Raw genomic sequence first — 24,078 nt, forward strand, 5'->3', positions numbered from 1 at the left:
AAGGGGGCGGTGGGGGGGGAGTGGGGGGGGGGGGTGGGGTGGGAACTGGGTGGAGGGGAGTTATGGTGGGAAAAAGAGTAACTAATGTAATAATCTGAACAATAAAGATTTAATTAAAAAAAAAAAAAAGAACTGGGATGGCTAGTCTGCTGTTGGTTGTGAGTGATACACAATCCAGGGAATGTATATGCATTTTAATTATGAAAGTAAGAGTCAAATCTTGTAATGTTTCTATTGAAAGACAAAGTAAATTATATCAGGTGATTCAAACATATTTTATTTGAAAACCTATTTGAAGAAATAATGACAGAAAACTTTTAGGAGTGTTAGGTCAGTAGAGGAAAAAACACACACACAAAAAAACACTTTCCAGAATGTGCACTTCGCAAAACAAAAAAAATCAAAACTTGATCCTTTATTAAACTGAAAGCATACTAGTGTTTAGCAAATACTAAAATGTATTATCAGTCATAGTTTATGGAAATTTTGCAAAGGAAAATAACCTTGGTTGAATCAAATGTAAACTTTCATTCCCTAAAGGAGTGGGCTACACTGTCCACACTTCCTGGCTTTAATCCCTACTGCCGAGTCTGTCCAGCTGCACCCTCAGACTGAAGACAGAAGTTTCAGGGTAAAGTACCTGAAAGATGTTTCGGAGCCAAACAGAGGTGCAACTATAATTCTGTCTAGTAAGTGTCTCCAAGCTCGACTGAACATGTTAAATATTAAACTGTGCACTGAAACACTAGAACAAGACAGACTTACAGAAGCCTGGTACCGTCCCCATTTCATTAGCAGACTTCCAAAGAGGATGCAGAGACTAAAGGAAGGGTGTGTGTGTGAGTGCTGGTGCATCTATGTGTGTAACCTGCACCCTCAAAACTATAAGACTCTATGTATATACACATCTGAAAGCCTTAATAGAATTTATCAAGTGAGACAGTACTTATTTCCTTCTCCTAGTATTAGGTATTATCTAATTTTGTACTATAAATATATATACTCAAAATATAAAAAACAATAAAAATTAATTTTAGTTTTAAAATGCTTATGTATTAATTATCAAAACTCAAATCATCTTTTTTTCCTGTTAATTTGATAAAGGAGAAAGTGCCAAGTCTCTTTATTATTTTACTGAAGGAAAAAATTGGAGACATCACATAGAAATAAAACATTTCTTCCAATGGCTTCTACCAGTGAAGGGAGAGGCCCAGATAAGAGCAGGACAGAGTTCTCCCTGGGCCTTCTGCTTCAGATGTGACATCACATAACATTGCAAAACAGATACAAGCAGCAGCAATGAAGAGAAACAAGATTAATGAAAGAATAAAAAACACCCGGAATTCCCAAGAAAAGCAGTTTGTTCCAGAAATGAGTACAGGAGATGCTGGCAGTTGGAAGAGAGTGTGAATGTGTGTGTGGGGGGGCGGGGGGGGCGACGCGTAACAGCTCTGTGTACAGAGCCCCAGGGACAAACTATAGCTCCATTGCTATGATATAAGTCAATGAAAGAGACGTTCCTATAGATAAACTTTTAGAGATACCAGTCTGTAAATAAAGATATGCCTTTCTCTCCAAATGCTTATATGTTGTGCCTAATACTGGTACACGTTTTAGTTCACCCTTTGATACAGAAGACAGCTATTCTGGGTTCATACTTTATGCATGATTTATTAGGGCTTAATTGCTCATTCATATGAAAATTTCAATCATATATATTTAGGGTATCTATTAAAAATATTCTTTGTGGAAATATTTTTAAATGGACATCTACATTTGTTATAAATATTAGTCTTTAAATTAAAGACATCTAATATTAACTATTTATATCCCAATCTCGAGTTAGATGGGTTATCATTTTGAAAAATTGTTCATATTAGAAGACTGCCTTACTCAGTATTTTATCTAACTTGACAGGTATATTAAATGGTCTGTGAAATATAGATAATTTTAAAATGTCAATGATTGCATTGGACCGAAAAGCACTGGAAATAAAAAGTCTACCAGCAATAAGCAAATACTATTTTGTTGGATTCAGATTTATGTTTTATGTTTATATCACCCAATTGTTGAAGATTATATCATCAATACATTTATATAGGATAAAACATCAGATTTCTAGACTATTCTAACAAAACTGACTTTGCCCCCTCCTAGTATGACTTCCTACAGGATTCCTCAGGATTCACCAGAGTTACTGAGCTTTGTGTGAACAATTTCTTTCACAATGAGAAACAGATGTTAATAAACTCATATTCAATGAAACTAGACATTTGTTTTACCTTAATTCTTCAACCTACCTGATGGGAATGATGTAGGAAAAGAGGAGGAGGAACCGAAAAAAATTGCGGTACCATGGGCCTACAAAGCCTTGTAAGGTTACCATAACAACCGAGAGAGCAACCAATGCCAAAAACAGCGCTTTGGTCAGCTGATTGAGTTCAAGGTCCAACAAACCAACCTGAAAGAAAAACATGGAATTAAGACATAAACATAATGCTCTTAACATTACACATCTGAATACATGACAGTTCTGATATCCGTAAATTTTCCTTTGCATTGGCCTATAGTATTGGGCGTTTGAGAAAGGCTTGAGAACCAGGCAGAGGGAGAAGGGATTCCTTAGGATGCCTAGTGGAGGCTGATTTCAATGCTGGCTCTGCCACCTGGCTGGATAATCTTGGTATTGTCTAATTTTGTACTATTGTCTAATTTTATACTTGGGCAAGCTGTAAAATGGGGTTATCACAGTGTCTTCCTATCAGGACTCAGGTTTACACGAGACCATGAACAGCTCCTGGTTAGAGGGTAAGCCTACACACATGTTATTACTAGTATACTCTAATTGTCATTATTATTAAAAACTTGAATTTGAATCTCTGCTTACAAACTGTGTGATCTTGGGGAATGTGCTTACACTCTTTAAGCCCCATTTTCCTTGTCTCTAAACTGGTGCTACCTATGTACTACCTGGAGAAGCCCAGCATGGGGGCTTTTGGCATGGCCCTCATGCCGTGTATGACTTGAACAGAAACTGAATTCGTACCAGGCTATCATCTATCTGCCAACTGAGTTTCTCTTGAATCTGGTACAAATTTTGAAAGAGAATAATTAAAAAAAAGATTGCCAAAACTTTTATAAAATAAACTGAATACTGTAGTTCTCAATGGGCTAATTGTTAACTTGTTTTATTTTGTAGTACTTTTTGAAATCCACAACTTTGGCCAATAAAAAGCAAGCCTTTCCTACATTTTATGTATTTAGTTTATATCTATTTTGAATTAATATTTGCCACAAACTCTCATGAGAACATTAAACCTGTAGTTAGAGAGAAAACACAAAACTTTGTCAGAAAATCCATTAAGTGTAGCTGTGAAGAAAATTCATTACAAAAATAAATGGAAATGTCTACTATATTTTTTTGCTAAACTCTAAGGTCATGAAAAATGAGTAAACTGTGAAATTTTACCCAGAAGAAACAGCCAATCTAGTAGGAAAAATAAGATGAACACCTGTAATAAATACTATAAAAGAGAATTACAAAATAGAAAGCTTTCTTCTCTAACCAAGCTTATAGATTCACTTCTTATTGCTCACAGCCAGCAGTGCTGTTGGTTAGCACTCCATGGCCTTAAAAAAAGGGTAGAAACAATGAAAATGACAACTGGGACCCAGATATGAAAGCCGTTTGTCCACAGTATAGGTTCTACTACCACTGCACGGTCTGCAGGGAGGTCTGGAAGCAGCTGGAATCTCTGCAAGGTGGGTTTGGAGTATGCAGGCCCCGCCCCTGCAAGGCCCCATCCTGCTGCAGGCCCCTCCCCCTCCAGAAGCAGGAATAAAGCCCAAGGCCTGTGACATGTGGTCTCATCTGGTCACTTAATATACAGACTCCTAGTTCAGGAGGCGGAAGAAAACCTAGCTGCCAGTTCTATATGGAGTATCTACGGCACCTGCGCGAGACAGGAGACGAGGCCCTCTCCCGTCAGTTTCCCAGCATCCAGCAGAAAAGCACACTGCTCCCTGGGTCCCCTGCTCAGCACCTCCAGGGGCAGCCACAGAGCCGCCAGGCCTGCCTCTCCCTGGGACCAGTGGCTGGAGGGACCTGCAGGCTCTGGGCTGGGGCTTCCCTTCCCGCAGGGCTACCATGGCTGTGCTTCCCTTGAGAACCAGGCAGCTGAGGACCTGCCTGATTTATCAGCTCCATTTAAAAGGCAGCACAACGAGGACAAATATCTTGCAATTTCCGCTCCTTCAACTACTACATAGTTTATGCTTGAATTATTGAGAAAAATAGGGTTTTGGATTAAAATGAAGAAAAATTAAGCTAGGGAAGTAGAGCATGTTTCAAAGCCCAGCTCCTTTAGCTGTGACAAAGGCGGCCTAAGTCTCAGGCTCGCTGAGGGTCAGATGAAGTCATTATTCATTCAGTCAGGGAAAAAAGACTCAATTACCTCAACCTAAAGATGCTATCAATGAATGCAAAGTGCATATTTTACTCTATTCATCCAAATCCCATTAAAAAGTGAAAGGAATGATTTAATCTGGCCTTCCAGAGTTGGTCTTTTTTGTAATAAAATAAAGAATCTCTGTCTTGCAAAATGTATACGCACTACCTCACACTTTCAAGAAGACTGGAAAAGCAGGGACAAAACTGTCAGGAATAGGCCAAAGTTTCCTCTGAAAGCGCACACACAGGATAAGAGTCTGAAAGCAGGCCACTGCAAGCCAACATGCAGAAACTCCAGCGTGAACACCTTTCTCGTTGATGGGGCATCAGTGTGTCCTCTTCCACCCGCCACCTTGGAGGGAAGCAATAAGTTCCGCAGAGCAAAACCCCGCTTCCCACTGGCAGGCTGTTCTGAACTGTGGCGATTCTTCCTGGCAAATAACTGCAACCAAGCTATAGCATATTGCGTGAGCTTGGCTTTTCTTGCCAATTCTAACAACGGTGAGAAGAAAAGATACATTTCAATTTATTTTTTTAAAAGTCCACTTTCAATTAATAGTTAATTTATTTATACTCCTCTAAAACACCTTTAAAAGTTTCTTCAACTCTAAAATGCAACCTGGACTCTTAGAAACTATTCAATATAAACTAGTTAACTTATAAAGTTATAGATTCTGTAAAAAAGGTGATGACTTGGGTTTTCATGTGACTCTAAAAAATTTCCTGAGAGATGGAACAGACCAGATACCTTTTGCTCTGACTGCAAAGACTTTTCACCCATGAAATAAATTAATATCTCTTGAAGTAATTATGACTATGTAAGAAAAGGTAAATTAAGTACACTGGGAAGTAATTTTCAATATTGTAACTTCCTATATTAGTAAAGCAAAATTTCTTCTACTTGTCATAATATTTGTTTTATTTGAAACAACTGTGATAACAAAATTAAATACGTTACTGGAAATTTTAATCTCTAAGGGAAAATTTGTGCATAATGTCTAAGACACCACAATGGTTCTGCAAAGGGGCTGTTCTAGGATAATGAACACAATAATTGCCTGTATAATCTAAAATGCCGCTAATGGCAGCGATCACAAATCCACTTAGCTCCTCTTTAATTTATGTACCAAGTTTTAAACAGCTAATGGTGCTCAGGAAAATAATGGTTTATACCAACAATAAAGGGTAAATACGGTATTCTCCTGCTTAATCAAGTAAAGATCAGCCCGTTTTTTAATGCACGTGTGGACGAATGAGAGCCCACCTTATCTCTATGACACAGCACCACTCCAATCCATCTTGGCGTTGAACCTCGTCCTGCTACCAAGTCCCTAAGAAATCAATGTGCACACCAAACCAGAACCAAGTCTCATGTGATAAAAACTTCCCCAAACTCCTATCTAGAACAAAGGCATACATACCACTAGCTGCTGATCATATGGTATTAATATCACATACTTTTACCATTCTCTTAAAACTCACACTTATTTGTTACATGGAAATACTTTAGAATAGCAAAATAATAAAATGCAAAATGTCAAAAGGCCGATTGCAACTCTTGTAGAAAGGTAAATATTACTTTGTCTTATATTTTCCCTGTAAATACAATATAATTTGAAAAATACAAAAGCCCCCAATCTCACAGTTAACTCACGCAAGACGACTGCACACAGACAGAAGGACAGCTTTATAATGAAAGACGGCTGGGGAAAATAACACCATTCCTAAGGCTGCTATCTTTCAGCAGGTGAGTGTCTCAGCTAGCCCACTGGCTCCTGTTGTATAGAATTTGGACTGTGACTCCAAGAGTGACATAGGGCTACACTACGACCCAACTGAAATTCCTAATAAAAAGCTCATACCTTCAAATACCTTTGAAGCAAATCAGCCCTATATTTTCCACTTTTAGTAGAATCTTAAGAAACAACAAAATAATTTGCAGACCTTCATTTTTATTTCAAATGCCAAACAATTGAAACTCATACACTAAATCTAACTACTAAATCTTATAGCAATCATTTTTTCCATTTTCCAGTTTAAATGAAAAGTATTCATGTTTTTAAAAAAGTGATGCTACATGTCCTTTTCTCACTTCTTGAGTTTACTTATTTATTCCTTTTTGGATATGAACAACTAAGTGTCAAGTGCTGTGACACCTGCAGGCTGGCCCACACGGTAGATGTGTCTGAGCTATTACCGTTTACCGCCTCAGTGATCTGCGAAATAAGAAGCATTTCTTTGAGTCATTCTAGTCTATTGGCTCAATAATCTGTGCTTTAAAAGCTCCCTAAGTAAATATCAGTATGACAATTCTTAATGTTACAATATATCACCTTAATTTTTTAAAAGAGAAATCTATATTTACACAATAAACATTTTAAAGTCTATTTTGAAAGAATATTTCTTATCCTACATTTTTAATTACCAACAAATTTTGCCAGACTATTCTACATTCCACATTTAAGGTTTTTCCTTTGCTTACTACATAGTTATTACTTATAATGTTTTCCTTAAATATTTAATTAACATTTTTAAGAAATGGAGTTGTTATATTTTTATATAAACAAAAGGTATTACTGCAAGGCTTAGCTACTCAATAGGAAGTAAAACTACTTTCCATATCAATGTGAGAAACTTAAAGAAGAGACAGGAACTCAAAGTAAAGGCCTGGGCTACTTTACACAAATGTGGAGCTGATCAACTCCAAGCTTATTTAGGACAATGACTATTGTCAGACCACTTGGTCAGCTGGTCTACAATAAACATGACGTCAAAGGGTGAAGTTACTCCTCAAATCCAAACATACTACTTGCTAAGTTTGAAGGGGGCTTCATGAATGCAGAATGAGGCTATCTTCTCAAACTGCTGACCTTCTAGATCATTTGAGAAATTTCAATACTGGCCTTCGCATTTCCTATGACACATATCCACTCAATAGAATACTTCCCATAATTGTCAAAAATGCCATAAAATAGACATTTCTATGAAAATATGTCTATACACATACACACACCTCAGATCTGCTTTTACAAATGCAGGCTTACTTTATATGTCCATGAAGGGCAATCTGTCATGCTAGTTACTGTGAAAGCCCCTCTGTCATGTTAGAACCTTTATTAAAGTGCAATCAATATATAAAAAGTCATCCAATTTAAAGCAATTTTTTTGTTTAGTAATTATTATTTCAAATATTCTCAAATGTGACACATCAAAGCCATATTTAAAATAAAAATAAGTATGCACAAATATACAAAACAGTCTGGAAACTATTTGGAAATTTAATTTGTATTCTATGTACACAAATTACATTAAAACCCAGCACTTAATATTAAGAAAATCCCATGACTTTCTAACATATAGTAGTCCTGATCTTATTTTACAAAAGTACACAGCTGACTTGAAAATCAGGGATATAAAGGAGACCAAACCATACAAAATCATTATCATTCCAACACTACAGTGAATACAATTTGTGTACACTACTGTCATGTTTCATATTGGCATTTTGTTGCCATTGTTACAGTAACATTTCTTGGGGGGTTGGGGGGGGTGGGGAGCCAAGGCAAAGGTTTGGTATGCTGTGGCTTAGCCAGCAGAGGGCGCTCAAGTTTGATGCTTCTTTTTCTGAATTCTGAAAATGTGCTTTTGGTGAAAGCAGAACTTAGATCTAATTCCACCAATTCGGTATAGTTAACACATGTTTTGTTTGTTTGTTTCTAAAGGAGTAACCCTAAGTATCTATTTTATCATACAGAAGTTAAGACAGAACTTTTAGACTTTAATGTGGATTATGTATGGGACGAACTCCCTGAATAAAAACTACTATCATATAAGGAAGCATATTTAAAGATATGACATCCAAAATAGTGTAGGCAGTCAGCACAATTACATAGTGCTGATACTCTCTGAAGACTTCTGAAGTTGATAAAACTGTAACAACAGCTTCTCTTAAAGGTTTCAAGATCTTGCATATACTATGTATCTACCGTATTGTCTTAACAATGTAGGAAGCTATCCATTTTAAATGGTTTTGCCAAGACCACCCACTAATTTAAAATAATTACTTCACTAATCTAAGCTATCCACTGACACCAGAAACCTCAACATTCAACATCATTCATATAAGTGAAATTTGAAGCCAGACATTTGGATTTCAATGTAATCCAATTACATAAACAATTTATTTTGGTAACTTTATATTTATTTGAACAGATCTTCTTGAGTCCTTACTACGTAAAATGCCCTTGCTACAGTGTGTGGATGGCAGCACGCTTCTGCCCCAGTGCAGCCAGAGATCAGACTGCATTGTGCTGCTCCAGACTCTGGGGACTCTCATAGCCACCGGACATGAAAAATAGCTTTTCCTAATAATTCCTCTAAGTGGTACTGGTATTTTTAAAGAAAGGCTTTTATTAGGAGTCTTAACATTTTTAACAGATGCAGTAAGAAAGGGAAGACCATACTTCCTGTGAAATCGCTGGCGGACGGGCCGTGTCACCTCTCATTTCCTAGTCGTTTCAGTGTCCACACAGCAGAGATTGCACTAGCGAGCACACTTTTCTTCTGGGAGGTACGTGCCTCTTTATTTTCTCCTGAATGTAGCAAGTCTCTTATTTTAAATATTGTGTGTGAGTGTTTTAGAAACACCCTTAATCATTCATTTTATGAAAACAAAACCTATTACCGACTGGAAAACAATCTTGTATTTTTAAGTACATTAATAATACTACTACTAAAATCTGGGGTCTGTTAGTACTTGTTAAGGAAATTACTAACTACACAGCCAGGGCGTTGAACGCCACCCACCCTGGAATTCTGGGGCAGAGTGACTCCAGGGAATCCTCTGATTCTTTTCAAAGAGCTAAAAAAGTATTCCCTATCTTTTGTTATCTAGAAAGTGAGGTTCTCAAGGAATTATTCCTGTGAGTGACTTAGAACAGTTGCAGCACAGATGATGGGAGAGGCTGGGATATGGAAGAGGAACACTCTCTCTCACAAAAAGCGAGTGTGTGGCCATCACCACCACAGGAGAGGCAGAGGACATGGCCAGAGCAGCCAGGTACTAGCCTGGCCCTCTGCCCAGAGCCTCCTGGGACATGGCACAGAAACTGCTGTTTTTAACAGGGAAATTGAATGGAACAAGGGTACCACCTTTCCACCTGCTTAGTTAATTCCCTCATAAAATTTTGGAAAAGGGAATGGCTAAGTTTTTATTAGTAAATCATTAATTTACAATGTAACTTTAATTTCCAGCCCTAGATTCTTTTTGTAAGAGGTCATGATACAGATGAGTTTCTATAATAGTCAGAAATCTGTTTGGTGATTAATTTCAAAATGCCACCATCTAAATTCTAACTTTGGCATACCAACAAATATAAGGTATTTATTTAATGGTTTATGGAATTTACTCAGGGGTAGCTAACATTGTTTTTATGTAATAGATGCTAGAAAGTCTGGTTTTATTAAGGACTACTTGAGTCAAGTATTAAGCATAGCATCTTGAAGCCACTAATTCTAAGTCACGGTACCTTGGGGTGCGGTGGTGACAATTAGCAGGAAAATTCCACAACACATAAATGCCCTGGTATGGTAGATTTAGTTCCGCATGTTCTCACATCCCTGCAGGCACCTCCCACCCCTCCCGGCTCTGCAAGTTGCACTGGACCCAGAAGCTGCCCTCACCCCCACCCGCTATGTGTCACAAAGGCTATGCTGGTGTGCAGTAATGTGTCACCATCTCTTTCAGCATTCCATGCCTTATTGAGTAAATATGTGGGAATTTATGGACCATTTAAGGTCTTCACCCCAATCTTCTGATATCTGGCACCTATCACTACATAAAACCACTCGATAGTGTTTTTAAATCAAGAGTCATTAGCTGACTTGACAAGATCTATTACTAAGATATTCACTGGAATCCACATTATAGTCACTAGTCACTGAAGTCACGAAACACCCTTGTAACGAAATGTAAATTACCTATTTCTGATTATATTAGAAGCATGTGGACATCCATAAATGCTGACCACGGTTTGGAACACCTCAGAATTACTGTTATCTTGAACAAAGTGACATGGTCCTGTTCCTTTTGCTGTCCCACCCACATGTTAGCACAACCAGCTGCTGACCAAAGGTAATCACAATAAACATTTTAACATTTAAGGCAGCTGAGCAGAATGGCAGAAAAGAGAATGAAGGAAACTTTGAATCAATGTTAGTGTTCAAAATCTATGGTTCTCATGATTTGCATGCTTTTGTTTTCAAACAAAACTGAAATTTAGCAGCTTTCCTGAAAAATTTAAATGATAAGTGTAATAGGATTGAATAAACTTTTCATCTTGCTTTTTATTATTAAAACTACCTATTAAGAGGTTTATTACTGGTATCATGGCAAAGTGTAACACTATTTTAAACCATCTAAAATTTTTGTGTTACTTTATGTCTTCAAAGTCATTTTATGAACCATTTCATACTTAATGGCTTGTAAGCAATCCCAAGAGTTGGGAATTGCTTAAAAAGTTGCACAGATTGACAGATAAAGTGAAAAGGTCTATATTAATTTCCAAATAAAGAAATGCGTGGCATGGTATCTCCCGATGATTATACTCTGAAGTACCAATTAGAACGCATCAGAAACTAGAGCAAGTTGACACTCTGCAATAAAGCAAATCATTTCCAGTTGGAGGGGCAGAAAATGTTAATATGCAATGTTCAAGACTACAAGAATCTTTGTAAAAGGAAGTAGCTAATAAGGTTTAATGATGCATGTCAGGAAGCCACAGTATGAGATATACACATCTTTCTAGTTCGCGATTATCAGCTGTGCCAGTGCCACAGGGGACAGTTTAGCTCAAATCAGGGTATTCTTCTTGTTCTCTAAATTACAAGTAAAATACATTAATATGCTGCTATAGGCTAGTGCCCGACTAAAGCTGATCCGCTTACGAAATTGTCTGTAACATCGCACAGAGACGACCTTCCAGCCTAAATGGGCCACTGAGTGCTGGAACCCTTAAAACAAATCATAGAACAGACAAAATACTTGGATTTAGTGAATTAATAACCTTCACAAACGGTCACCATCTTTCATACCATGTTTATTAAAACACAAATTAAATTAACATGCTTCTACTGAGAAGCCCCCAGCCAACTGTTTCCTTTTCTGGGGTACACACATGCAGGCACAAGGACCCCACTCCCAAGGCAGCATGCAAGCTGCTCATGTCGTCTCAGTGAGGAGAGACTGGATGTGCAGGTGACAGCAATTAGCAGCAGATGACAGAAGCACTGAATCTGCACCAGATGGCAGCTAAGGGTCATTGGAAGCTAGCAAACCTTCCACAAGGAAACCCTGTGTTAGGCAACTATCACACTCAAAAGCTCTTAGACACAAATTAATTATTCAGCCACCAGAAGACAACTGCTGGGTCACAACACTAATATTAAAATGCTGTTAAAGCACTTGGAGGGCACTTATTCCAAATGTAATTACACATGCTGGCTGAGAAAAGAAGCATGCCGCTGAATGGCACAAAGGTTGCCCTAAACTAAAAGAGCTAAAATTCTAGTAATTAGGGAACTGTCTTATGGCAAAATATACTCAACAGGTTACACCTCTGGATTAACGTTGTTCATCTGCCAGGAAAATGCTTCAGACAAACACAAATAAAGGCATAACGAATTCACTTTCATAAGATGATTCTCACAACAATAACTCACATAAAATGGCTTCAACTTTGGTTTAAATTGTTATAACTGATTCATTTCTGACCCCCTATGACCTAGGAACATCCACCCCAATGCCTTCATACTTTACAAAGTGCATCTGTATGATTTCTGTTACTGGACCTGTGTGTCGTGTTGCCATCACAGGGCCTGCCCTCCTAGCTTCTGCCTCCCACGGCAGCCTAGCCTCCTGGCCCACACAGCCCCATTAATGTGTCCTGGACAAGATCTATTTTCATTCCCACAGCTAGACTGTGGGCTGCATTTTCCATTTCCCTCTCTCTCTGGCCCTGTGTTGACGACTCAGTGTGGGCTCACAGGCCACCTGGACCTTCCTGAGCTCACCTATGCTCACCACTCACACAGTAACTGCTCATTTAAATGCCTCTTGCTATCATTCTTGTTACTGGTGTGATAAAAACATAGATACTTCTCCTCCGATCTCCTCCGACCTTTACTTTTTGTTCTCACCTACGTTCAAGTCTGAGCAAAGCCCTTGGGGAACCCATCCAGCTGCAGATGCAACCCCAATCCAGCTCCTCTGGTAAGTACAGATTTTTAGCACAGAAAGGGCTTTGCAGACAATTGCAGACGAAGGTTCAGATGCACACCTGTGTGTGGACAAGACTCAAGGACGGACTTTCAACACTGCTATGGGCCACTGGGTATCCACAGAGGGAAAACTGGAAATTGTCCCATCTTCACTTCAAACACAAAACCCATCTTTGATTATAATAAAAAATGTTTATAGATGTTCAACTGAGGAAAACCCACATATTTTCATAGAGAGCTACTGGGAAAGGTAAATAATAAAACTTCTGCTGAAACCAGTTTGGCTCAGTGGATAGAGCGTCGGCCTGCAGACTGAAGGGTCCCGGGTTCGATTCCGGTCAGGGGCATGTACCTGGGTTGCAGGCACATCCCATGTAGGAGACGTGCAGGAGGCAGCTAATTGATGTTTCTCTCTCGTTGATGTTTCTAACTATCTCTCTCCCTTCCTCTCTATAAAAAATCAATAAAATATATTTTAAAAAAGTAATAATAATAAAACTTCTATAAGGCAAGAGAGTACTGCCATGACCTAGGGGAGAGAAATATTTCTTAAATCAGAAAAAGAAAAGATAAACTGAATTATATTAGGCCTAAGAACTGCTATTCACCAAGACACATGAAGACAGTGAGAAGCCAGCAACAGAGTGTGGGAAGTAATACCCATGTACCACAAAGTGCTCATGTTAGGATCTACAAAGACTCCTACAGAACAGTAAGAAAAGGACTCACGGTCCAATGGGAAAATGGATACAGGCAGGCAGTGCTTAGACCAAGGCCCAGGCAGCCAAAGACATGGGAAGGAAACCTGACCCCAGTGGTGGTCAGGAGGTGAAAACAGGAGGCACCACTCAGATGTTAATGCTTTTCAAACAACCAACACCACCAGTGTGGACAAGATCACAGAGGAAGTTGAATTCTCTTACACCACTGGGAAGAGTGAACTCTGGGATGACATAAAGGGATATAAACATATCACATGACCCAGCATTTCCCTGCTGGGTACTCAGGTGACAGAAGTGCATGCCTGTACGACATTATACAGAGCAGGACAACCCCTAACAGCAAGAAGCTGGCAAGGAGACCTGTCCACTGTAGAGTGAGTGCCTCACACAAGTGAGGTTGATCCACTCGATGGAACAGTGCACAGACGTGAAAATGAACAAAGTACCATGACCCGCAACAATGTGAACAGCGTCACAAGATGCAGACTACTGCACAAAACAAGCCAGTGCTAAAGAATACATATTATGTTAAGTGTATTTGTGTGAACTTCCTGACCTGCTATGGAGACAGTGGCTCCCTACAGGTGGGCGGTCAGGAGGGTTGTGGGGAGCTGGGGAAGCTGTGTTCTGACCAGGCAAGACCCCGAATTGTGCTCACTTTGTGATGACTGGCTGTGCTATGCACTTTGTGTTAAGTGTGCAAATTCAGCAAAACATTTTAAAAATAAAAACATTAGGTATTATTGTTGTTCTTAAGCAAAATTCAAGAACTGACCAAACGCTCCCTAGTTGAATGGGAGCATGGCTTAACTTACACTGCTCTGTGGCTCCGCATCCAGTGTTAGCAACATGATATGAGGAGGAAGATTATTCTAGAGCACTGGTTCTCAACCTTCTGGCCCTTTAAATACAGTTCCTCAAGTTGTGACCCAACCATAAAATTATTTCCGTTGCTACTTCATAACTGTAATGTTGCTACTGTTACGAATCGTAATGTAAATATCTGATATGCAGGATGGTCTTAGGCGACCCCTGTAAAAGGGTCATTCGACCACCAAAGGGGTTGCGACCCACAGGTTGAGAACCACTGTTCTAGAGGAAAATTAAGTAGATATAAAACTGGATAAGAAGTCTTAAAAGCTGCTCAATAAAGGGCATTTCTGAAACTTCAGAAATGAGAAGCTGATTAAATAATATACACGATAATCTATGATTATAATAAAAAATGTTTACAGATGTTAAACTGAGGAAATCCTACACATTTTCATCTGTGACAACAACGTGTCAGCTGAGGGCGTCAACCGAGCTGCTCAAGTCCATAGGAGAGACCAGCAACGTAGAAGGTAGAAGCTCCCATGAGCCGTTCCACTGGGAGAGGTCAAGTACCCAGAGTGGCAGACGAATGACACAAAGAAAAAGGTCTGGCAGCAGTTGTCTGCATGCAGCACACCCCTCACTGTTTTTGTTGGGTGTCTTCTGGGAGGGGGACTGAGAACAAAGTGAAGGTTGAATTTCACCCTCTAAATTTATAAATTACTGGGATGTACAAAACCCAGAGGTTGTTCCTTTCATTTATGGAACCTGGAAGACTTTTGCTGACCCTTTAACCCAGTCCTACCCCAAGTCTAATAAAAATCCACCCTGCTCTTGCCTGGCACTCTCCCTCACCCACCGGGTTCAAGACCAGCCATTTCAACCTCTTTCCCACCAGCCCTTCACTACCCCCTGCACTCCTCTTCTCCCGCCATCATCTGTGTCTTCACTGTGCTGAACCACATGCAGGAAATCCATGTTCACCAAATGGGTGAAAGAGTACCACCTCAGCACCCAGGATCTTCTCTGGAGAAGCGAAGGACGAACTTACACTCAATCCATCAGTACGAAACATGACTTATGTGGAAATTGATATCAAAGGTTAGAAATAGAAAAACCACTCTGCATTAATAACAACCTGCATACAACAACCAGATTAACCAGGACATTAGACAGTGAACAACAGAAGCAGGCAGGAACACAGGATGGCCAACCAACCCCCATTGGATCCTGAAAATCTACTACTGTAGCATTAACAAAATTACAAAATGCACACTCCACTTCTTGAACTACTTATGTTCATTTTAAGGGGGAAATAATTAAACTGCTCTATTTACTCTTAAAACTTAGACACAGAATATCTTCCCTGAGCAACTCATGTCTCACTTTATAAAATTGTGTGTGATCACAAGCCATCTTCCCTTAATGCTCTACCCTCAGTGTTCACTGGGAAACAACCTGTGTCTACAACCCTGCACATTATACAGCCTTAAAATGATTCAAATGTGCATTAAATGAACTAGTGAAAATAACAAGGATACTTCAAAATGTCCAAGAACCCTTTTTTTAAAAAAATTTAAATTAGCAACCATTATTTGTTTTTTAAATTGTTAGGATTCTTTACCCCAAAAGCTGTACTTTCAAAGTACATCTCAAATAAGGATTGAATAATAATTTAAAACTGTGAGGAAGGTCTGCAATTTGATTTTCTTCTTAAATCTGGTATATATTCCACAGCAACCTGAGACTGCTAACCAGCTCACTGCACCCCCACCCTCCTGAACTGAGGCTGCTGCAATGCCATCACATTTATCCAGAGTGAGGGCAAATGCATCATCTGAGAGTGAAATTAAACCTTGGGAGCAGTCATTTTTCTTTATATTGTTTGGAATTAAAAACGTATTAAGTTGATCCATTATGAAAATTCTGTTCTCTATATTGTGTGTTTCAGACCATGTCTGTATCTTAAGGCTATGAAACAATTTTTGTAATTGTAATAAAAAAAACAAATTATTGACTTTAACTTAAGAAAATTGTTGCTTGAATGACTAAATACCCAACCTAAACAAAATAAATCCTTCTCTAAATTGTTGCGTAGAGAAGTTGCTCATTTCCACAGGTTAATGAACTTTTATGTGGAAATGTTACATTTGTCTTTTTCTAGCTCTGATTTTTATATGTGTATTTCGTGATGGAGGGAGTGTCCACAATGCAGCTGGGCAATTCCATGCCTCCAGGTAACAACATCAGTGATCAACACTACTGCAGTGAAGAAGAACACTTCTGATTTCATATCAGTGCCAACAGCAGTGTTCACAGAAGTCTAGCTGTGCAGCTTAGAAGACATGACTTGAGTTCTGGGCCTAGCTTCCTAAATCTGTTCATTTGCTCTGAAGTCACTTAATTTGGAACATTAAAAAAAACCCAACTATCCTTATTGCCAGCAGAGCAAGTCACACCTAAGATAAATCATTACTTATTACAGATTTGGTATGTGCAAACATAAGGGAAGAGAAAGAAGAGAGCATGTCTGTGAGGAACGCCCCTGTCGATTATAATCTCTTGGATGACAGTGTTTACTTCTGCTCTCTGAGCAGCAGAGGAGGCGAAAGGCACTGACACTCAGGCAGGTTCGCTGCGATTATGAGGCAGACTGAGAGGGCAGAGACACAGGGTCACTGGAGGGAGATGGTGTCCCCATGTGGAATGAACCCTAGGCACTTGCATCTGTCCAGAGCTTTCTGGAAAGACAAGGGTCCCTTGGCAAGCACACCTGCTATGCTGACACAGTCATCTAAGACCACAGATGTGCAAAATATAAAACACACTGCTTGCAGGTAAAATGTTATGCTCTGCACTCGAGGAGATTCAGAGCTCTTTTGGTCATACTTTCTCCTAAATCAGTTAAAGGCAAATACTCATCTCAAGGCTCTTTTGGGGTGCTAATTTACATAGTTAATGTGTCTTTCATTGGTCTCTCAATGACGGACTCATCTGTTCACTAAATCAGCACTTACTGCACACCTAATGTGTTTGCCTTAACACTATAAGCTTTGGATGAAATCTACAAAATGAACAAATACGGTTTTAGCCCTCAAGAAGTGAAATAAAAATAAAAATCATCAGAGAATAATTTGTTGAATGTGTCCACATCTTTCTATCTAAACACAGTACACACATATGTGCTTGAGCAGAGTGGTCCAGGCATCAAAGAGGGCACAGCCCAGATGGGGAAAGAGGGACGGTGGAGCCATGCCCAGTGAGGAAGGAAACAGGCTAGGGTGGTCTGGCCCAGGTGCTGGAGCTCAGGAGGAAGGAGGTGCAGGCTGGTACGTGCAGAGATCGGTTGAGTAAAGACATTAAGGGTAATGGTAACCATGTTTCTCACTGTCAGGGAAGAGAATTACAACACGGAAAGACCACAAGACTAGAAGAAATGCCACCAATTATCTAGTTACACCTCCCCTCAGTGCTCAGGAGGAGCACAGGGTGTGCTGGGGCTGCCACAAGAGGGCTGACCAAATGGGATCATGAAGCCCGGTGCTGAGAAGCAGAGTCAAGCCTGCAGGGCGAAGCATGGAGTAAGGGATGTGCGACTCAGGATGTACACCTGGAGGAGGTGATAGCAGAGGCTTGGTCTTTCGGTGTTTGCCATGAGAGCAGAAGGAATCCCTGAACTAACCTAAGCACTGTTTTGTAAACGTGGCACAGGGGATGATGCAGAGTATGCGGACAGAGGGAGCTGGGGGAGAGCAGCTGTTGGAGCTGCCTGGGTGTTCCCCCCATGCCATAGCCCCAAGGAGAAGCATCCACACAGCCTGCCAGGTGCTGCATAGTAGGTGCCCAGGTTCTTCTCTGAGGAGAAGAAACGACAGTGGGTCCCCCAGAACTCTGCTCTAGCAGCCCTTCCCAGGCGGGGCATGGTAAGAAAACCAGAGGCCACAGCTGACCTTTGCTTGGAGTTTTCCCCAGTGTAGTCTGCCTGAGCCCACACCATGCAAAGGCTGGTTTGTGATGCCTGCTGACCAGGAAGGGTCCAATGTGCATAAAGACACAACATCCACAGGACACAGGCCCGCCTGCCTGCGGCTCACAATGCCTAGGAGAGTGACATCTATGCTGAGAATTTCAAAACAACAGTGCACTACCTTCCTTTTCTGTCTTCACTCACAACACCATCACCCATCCCTGTGCCCACTTTCATTCTAGTTCCACAGAGAAGCTTTGACGAGATCGGGCGCGTTCAGGGTGGTATGGTCGTAGCACAGAGAAGCTTTGAAACTGGTCTTTCTCTATTCTCAATCTTACAAGATACTCAGATCATGATTCTTACTCATTTATCCAAAAAGGCTTTAATCAGGAATGCTTCAGAATAATCTGTTAATAGTAAATACTCAGTTTTGTGAGCTTATAAATTAAGATTAAAATGTCATGATAAATAAGTCACCACAAGTTCCACAAATTTCTAACAATTTTTATGGCCTCGGAGTAAAGAACTAAGGGTTTCAAAAAACAAAAACAATTATTGAAATACTTACTTGCTTCTTGAATAAATTATACTTCACTGTTAAGAATTTCGATTATAGAGAATTTAGCTGTACTGAACAGAGTTTATGTAATGCTACGAAATAGTTCTTATTTACTACACAAGAAATGATTAGTAAGCCCTTCTCATTCAGAAATTTATGTAAACTTTTTTAGTGAAATACAAGGTACTGACTTTAAATAATAATAAATATGCTTGTGTTTCCTATGTAGAACCCCTGCTTTGTAATAAAATTCATACTTAAGAGGCCTTTAGGGACTGACTCCATTTATCAGTTTGGATACAGGCTGCTCCCTCTGACAAGCATTATGCTCCCGATGTCAGGACTACTTTCGCAACACTTAGCATATTTTTTCTCTTTACTGCTTTCCTGAAATAATAAGTTTACTTCCATTCACAATGCTGATAAACGCAACTCTGAACTGTGAACAGCTGTGGCACACAGATGCGGCTATGCGAGTGCTGTGAGCTGGGTGTGTCGTCACCCAGAGCCACCCTGTCCTGTCACATGCTCCTGAGTCACCTGAGTGCAGGTCTGCTTCTCCGTTTAGTTCATCTTCTCCTGGTGAGGCTTGAAACACTAGGATTTGTTATATTAATAACAGTTACCAAAGCAAGCAATCCAAAAGCCCTTTTATCTATGTGGACTGCCTGCAATACTACATTCTACAACATACAGTGCTTTGGGGAAGTACACGATCACATTTTTAAACCAGTATGCAAATCTGGAACTATTTTATTATTCAAGAAAGCAACTATTAAAAAAATTAAGGGTGCTGTGCCTGCATGCAACCACAAGGAAAGAGAAAAATAAGTTATCCCATTGTAATATTTTAATATAAATCAACAGAACTTTAAAATATTAATTGTCCTTTTAAAAATAAGAAGCTATTCTCCAAAACAGCCTTGATAATTTCAACTTGCAAAGTCCACCATAGTTGATTCTATTTTGCTCTATTATCTGAAACGCTTCTGCAACAATTCAGGGAGCATAGTGCTTTAATTCCCATAATGGCACATATCACCTGTCTGTCTGTCAGTGAGACGTCTGAAAGCATCTTTTTATTAGGAACACAAATCAATATGCCCAAGGGATGACAATAGCCACTTGAAGCAATTTGTATTATCATTTCATCCTGACGCTCTTGCTAGGAGCAACTTATTCTTATGAATGGCGTGAAAATGGCAACCTGTCACAATTGATTTTTCTTAACCTTCTGTAAGAATTTTTTTTCCTCTTAAATGTAATCAAGTGTCATCTTATTAAATATATCTCAAGCTCAGTTTTATAAAGCAGTCCATCAAGTTGCACTCCTTATAATTTAAACGTTCACCAAATATTATCATAAAAGTAACTGCTTAGTAATAAAGACTTTTGATTTGTTCAAAGTTTTAAAATAAAATCATCAAGTTTGTATGGACCCATCTCCCTGCTTTCTGTTTGTATTGGTGACAGAGGAGGGAAAACATTCTCACCCTGAAAAGGAGCTCTAAGAACTTCTTTTTACTGCAGAGTGTTCCTCCATCTAACAACACTGTAGGATTTATTCTTAATCCCCATGTCTGGATAAAACATGCTGCACTTAAAGAAGTATTCTAATAAACTTACACAATAAGCATAAAACTATATGTTCTCATTATATAAAATCATCAAGTTAAACTTCAAGATCCAATTTCAAAGACCAATCCAAACGGATAAATTCAAGTGGGACATGTGTCAGAGTCACTGAAATTGGTTATAGCTTAATGAACCTATGCATGAATTCTTTGTGCATCTCAGTTGCCGTGACCTAAGGGGGCAGTGGCGTTAGAACCCCCTACACCCAATCACTGACTCAGATGGGCTGTGTAGGTTGATGTGAAACTATGTCAGCAGCCCAGGGCCACCTAGGGCATGAGATGAGGCTGTGTGGGCTAGGTCTTACAAAGTAAGACAACTAAGGCAGCACCTAGAGAAAGAATCTTCATTTCTATTTTTTTTAAATGCACACTTGGAATAAAATAGTATGATATCTGATAATTCTAGGTTTTAGGTATATGAAGCATCATCCTTCTTTTAAAAGGCAGCTAGAAGACAATGAAATGAAGACAAAAAAGAGAATTAGCCAAAATAAGGCTTGGGACATCAGTCAAGTAGAATGGTAAGTTTAAAAATGTTTTATGAAACCACCAACAATACTGGTTAAAAACCCAACAGCCATCTGGGAGAAGTTTGAAAAGTACAAATGCTCATTCTCAAGAAGCTGCCACGCCAGTGGGGAGTTGCACACACTCATGCCACCATGAGCAAGAAAGGCTGGTGGCATTCCCAGACAGAGACAGCATTCTTGGGGACAGCCTCGGGAGAGTGGGTACTGGAAGTGCTATGATGTTTACTATCCTAATCATAGGGCCTTCTGCTGTCACTGATTCCAATGGGATGCATGTTACCTCTAATCCCCTGACATGCCCACCCAACCACCTGCCACTTTAACCACTACTTTGCTTCCACTTTGGAGCTCTTGAAAATCAGCCTCAGGAAACCACACACCTGCTACCAGCTCTGCTACAAACTGAAAATCCCAGCACTAGTTGGGTCCGTGGATTGCTCAGAAATTCACAAGCCTCAACTGTGAGGCTACAGTCCTCTGTGCATCAGAAGGGGCCTCAAACCCTTACCATGTTCTGCATCAAGTTCATTACCTCAAATCATGCGCATTAACTTTCCCCCCTTAAATCAGCACTGCTTTTACTGCAGTGTTTTTTATCCTAGGAACTTCAAGCAATTTTCCGAATTTTCATGTTCCTCTTATATGCACTAATAATGAAAATAGCAAGTAAGTGAAACAGGGTGTGAGAGAGGAGGGAGGGAGGCAGGGAAGGAGGATTTGACTGATGATTGTAAATATTTTATACAAATCAAAGAAGCCATGTTTATATGGCAGCTACTCTCTATATAACAATATGTAACTTCCTTTTACGTAACCTTATGTTTACATATTTGAGTTACTCCTCCTGAATGCCCACAAGACTTATTTTTCTGTAGAATACTTTTAGTTCTTTAAAAACTAAGACCCTCTCTTCTTTTATTGAAACCATTGATAGTTTTATATTGATTTTCTCACCGAAACAAACAAAATTAATAAAACCCTATTCGTGTGGTACAGTTTTTTATCTCCACTGGGTCTCCAGTGCCAGGGCTACCCACCCCCCGCCCCAAGCCTGTTCAGTCTTCCCTCTGATGCTGGTGCTCTGACACCCCCCACCACACACACACACACACACACATACACACACACACACACACACACACACACACACACCCTGCCTGACACAGCTGACCTTGGAAGAGCGCTCCCACCTGTCCTTGCATCTGAATCGCACACCAGATCTATGGCAATGACTGTCACTCTGCAGTGTTTCCTAAGCGCACATCCCATGGCCCTCTGCACTGACTCTGTCCCCCTCGCCTCTGCAGCACCAGTGTGCTGATGATGACTAGCCTCTGGAAATGCCCTCTTCTCCCAGTCCTTCCTGGCTGCTTTCCTGCTCACCACCCTAACTCCTGGCATGGGGGTTTCGACGAGGTTCCTCTTTTCTTATTAGAGACTAACCATGCGCATGCAGTGGGTAGTCAACTCTCAATCCTGCACGAGAGGTAGGGCCATACTGCCCTGAGTCCTTCAACTTACACGAGGCCACTGAATTGATCTGGCTGAGAAAAGGGGACCTACATGGCTCCTTGGCAGAAGTCGTGAGGTCAGCATGGACTCAGCCATTTCTTCTGACCTTGTGGTCATGGAAATGAGTTTCCAGAGGCACTGAGGGGCCATGATACGCAGAGCAACTGCCAACTTTTCAGACGTGTGCAGTGAGAAGAAACGTGTGTTGTAATAGCCACTGTGGTTTCAGGGCAGTCTGTGTAACAGCTGGACAGAGACATGACTCTCATAAGTTGGTATTCCCACCCCAAATGATGGCTCCCAACAGACTCCACCACAAAATCTCATCTGACCACATTGGTTAAGGTCCCCACCTATACTCCATGTACATAGCTCTCAGAATTGAGGTTAGGAACAGTTTTGCTTCCCTGAAGAAGTCCAGTGAAACCTGGGTAAATGATTCGGTTTCCCTATTAAATGTTTACTTTTTGTTCCACTAGCACTCTTTGAAGTCCAAAAGTTTGTTGGTTACTAAGCTATGTGAGAATAGTGAGCTGCAGACTTCAGAAGATAATGTCATACGAACAGTGAATAATAATCTGTCTTCCCTTCTCTACTTAGGGACTCACATATCACACACTCTTTTCACCCAGCATATGTCAATACTTCCCTGGATAAATTACATCCGTTACTTTCTGTCCATTGTAGCCTGTAACCTTTTCCTGAAATTTTCCTTTTAAATCTGACATTTAACACTTAGAAAGATTTAATGGCATATGCAAATTTAGAGACTTTATTTCTCTCATAAGATTATTCCTTAATTTACACAAATGCTTCCATATGTAGTTGGAACTCTGTGCATAGTGCCTTCAAGGAGAAACGAACATGGGCTGACAAGTCCCAGCCTCCTGCTCTACGATCTCCCTGCTCTGCGACCAGAAGACAGCCCTTGGCTGAGGGTGTGGTGCAGACTAGTGACCTAATGCAAAGAAGTGCTCAGCACCGTGTGTGCATGTGCACACGTGTGCCCATGTTTGTGAGTGTGTGTGCATGCATGGGCAGCATTCTGCATTGCCTTAGCTGTCACTGCCCCCACGACTTCCATTTGGGAGGGCACGGAACATGGATTGAGCCCCAGGAAGGGACCAGGCACTGGAAGAGCACATTTGCTTCATGTGTGAGGCTGTCAAGTGGCAAAGTGACACTTTAAATCCAACGTGGAAAACTCCAAAGGTGCCTTCCTATTATAAGGTACATCCTGCTAACACCAGGGAAATCTTGAAAGCTATTTTTTAAAAGGGTGTGGGAGAGGGAAGACAGGGTGGAAGAGTGAGTGCAGAGGGTCAGCGGACAGGCTTTCCAGGGTCAGGTCAGTGGAGGGGTGTGTGGAACCCAGAACCGCGCACAACCTCTTAGTAAGGACTTCTTGACTGACATTGAGGGTTGTGTTCAAAATCTATGGCATTCGTCAACACTTCACATTTCATTTCACAGAAAGATAATAATGATAGGTAACATTTATTGAGTAGTAAGACACAGAATTAAGCCACATGTTGGAGTCAAAGAGGTGGTTAGTGGCAATGCCCAGACTATAAGCCAGGAAGTCAATTGCAAGGGTTCAAGTTCTTA

At 40.2% G+C, this 24,078-nt stretch overlaps 1 protein-coding gene across 4 annotated transcripts in view; it reads right to left on the reverse strand.

The window, feature by feature from the left end:
* Window positions 1-24,078, reverse strand: part of ATP9B (ATPase, class II, type 9B) — a 135,173-nt gene that overhangs the window by 49,902 nt on the left and 61,193 nt on the right. For all 4 annotated transcript variants that reach the window (XM_006761900.2, XM_015562750.1, XM_015562752.1 and 1 more), the window contains one exon: window positions 2,301-2,461. In XM_006761900.2, coding sequence (XP_006761963.1) covers window positions 2,301-2,461 — 161 coding nt within the window. The remainder of the gene's footprint in view (window positions 1-2,300; window positions 2,462-24,078) is intronic.

The sequence above is a fragment of the Myotis davidii genome, unplaced genomic scaffold, assembly GCF_000327345.1.
Source record: "Myotis davidii unplaced genomic scaffold, ASM32734v1 scaffold96, whole genome shotgun sequence".
NCBI classification, from domain to species: domain Eukaryota; kingdom Metazoa; phylum Chordata; class Mammalia; order Chiroptera; family Vespertilionidae; genus Myotis; species Myotis davidii.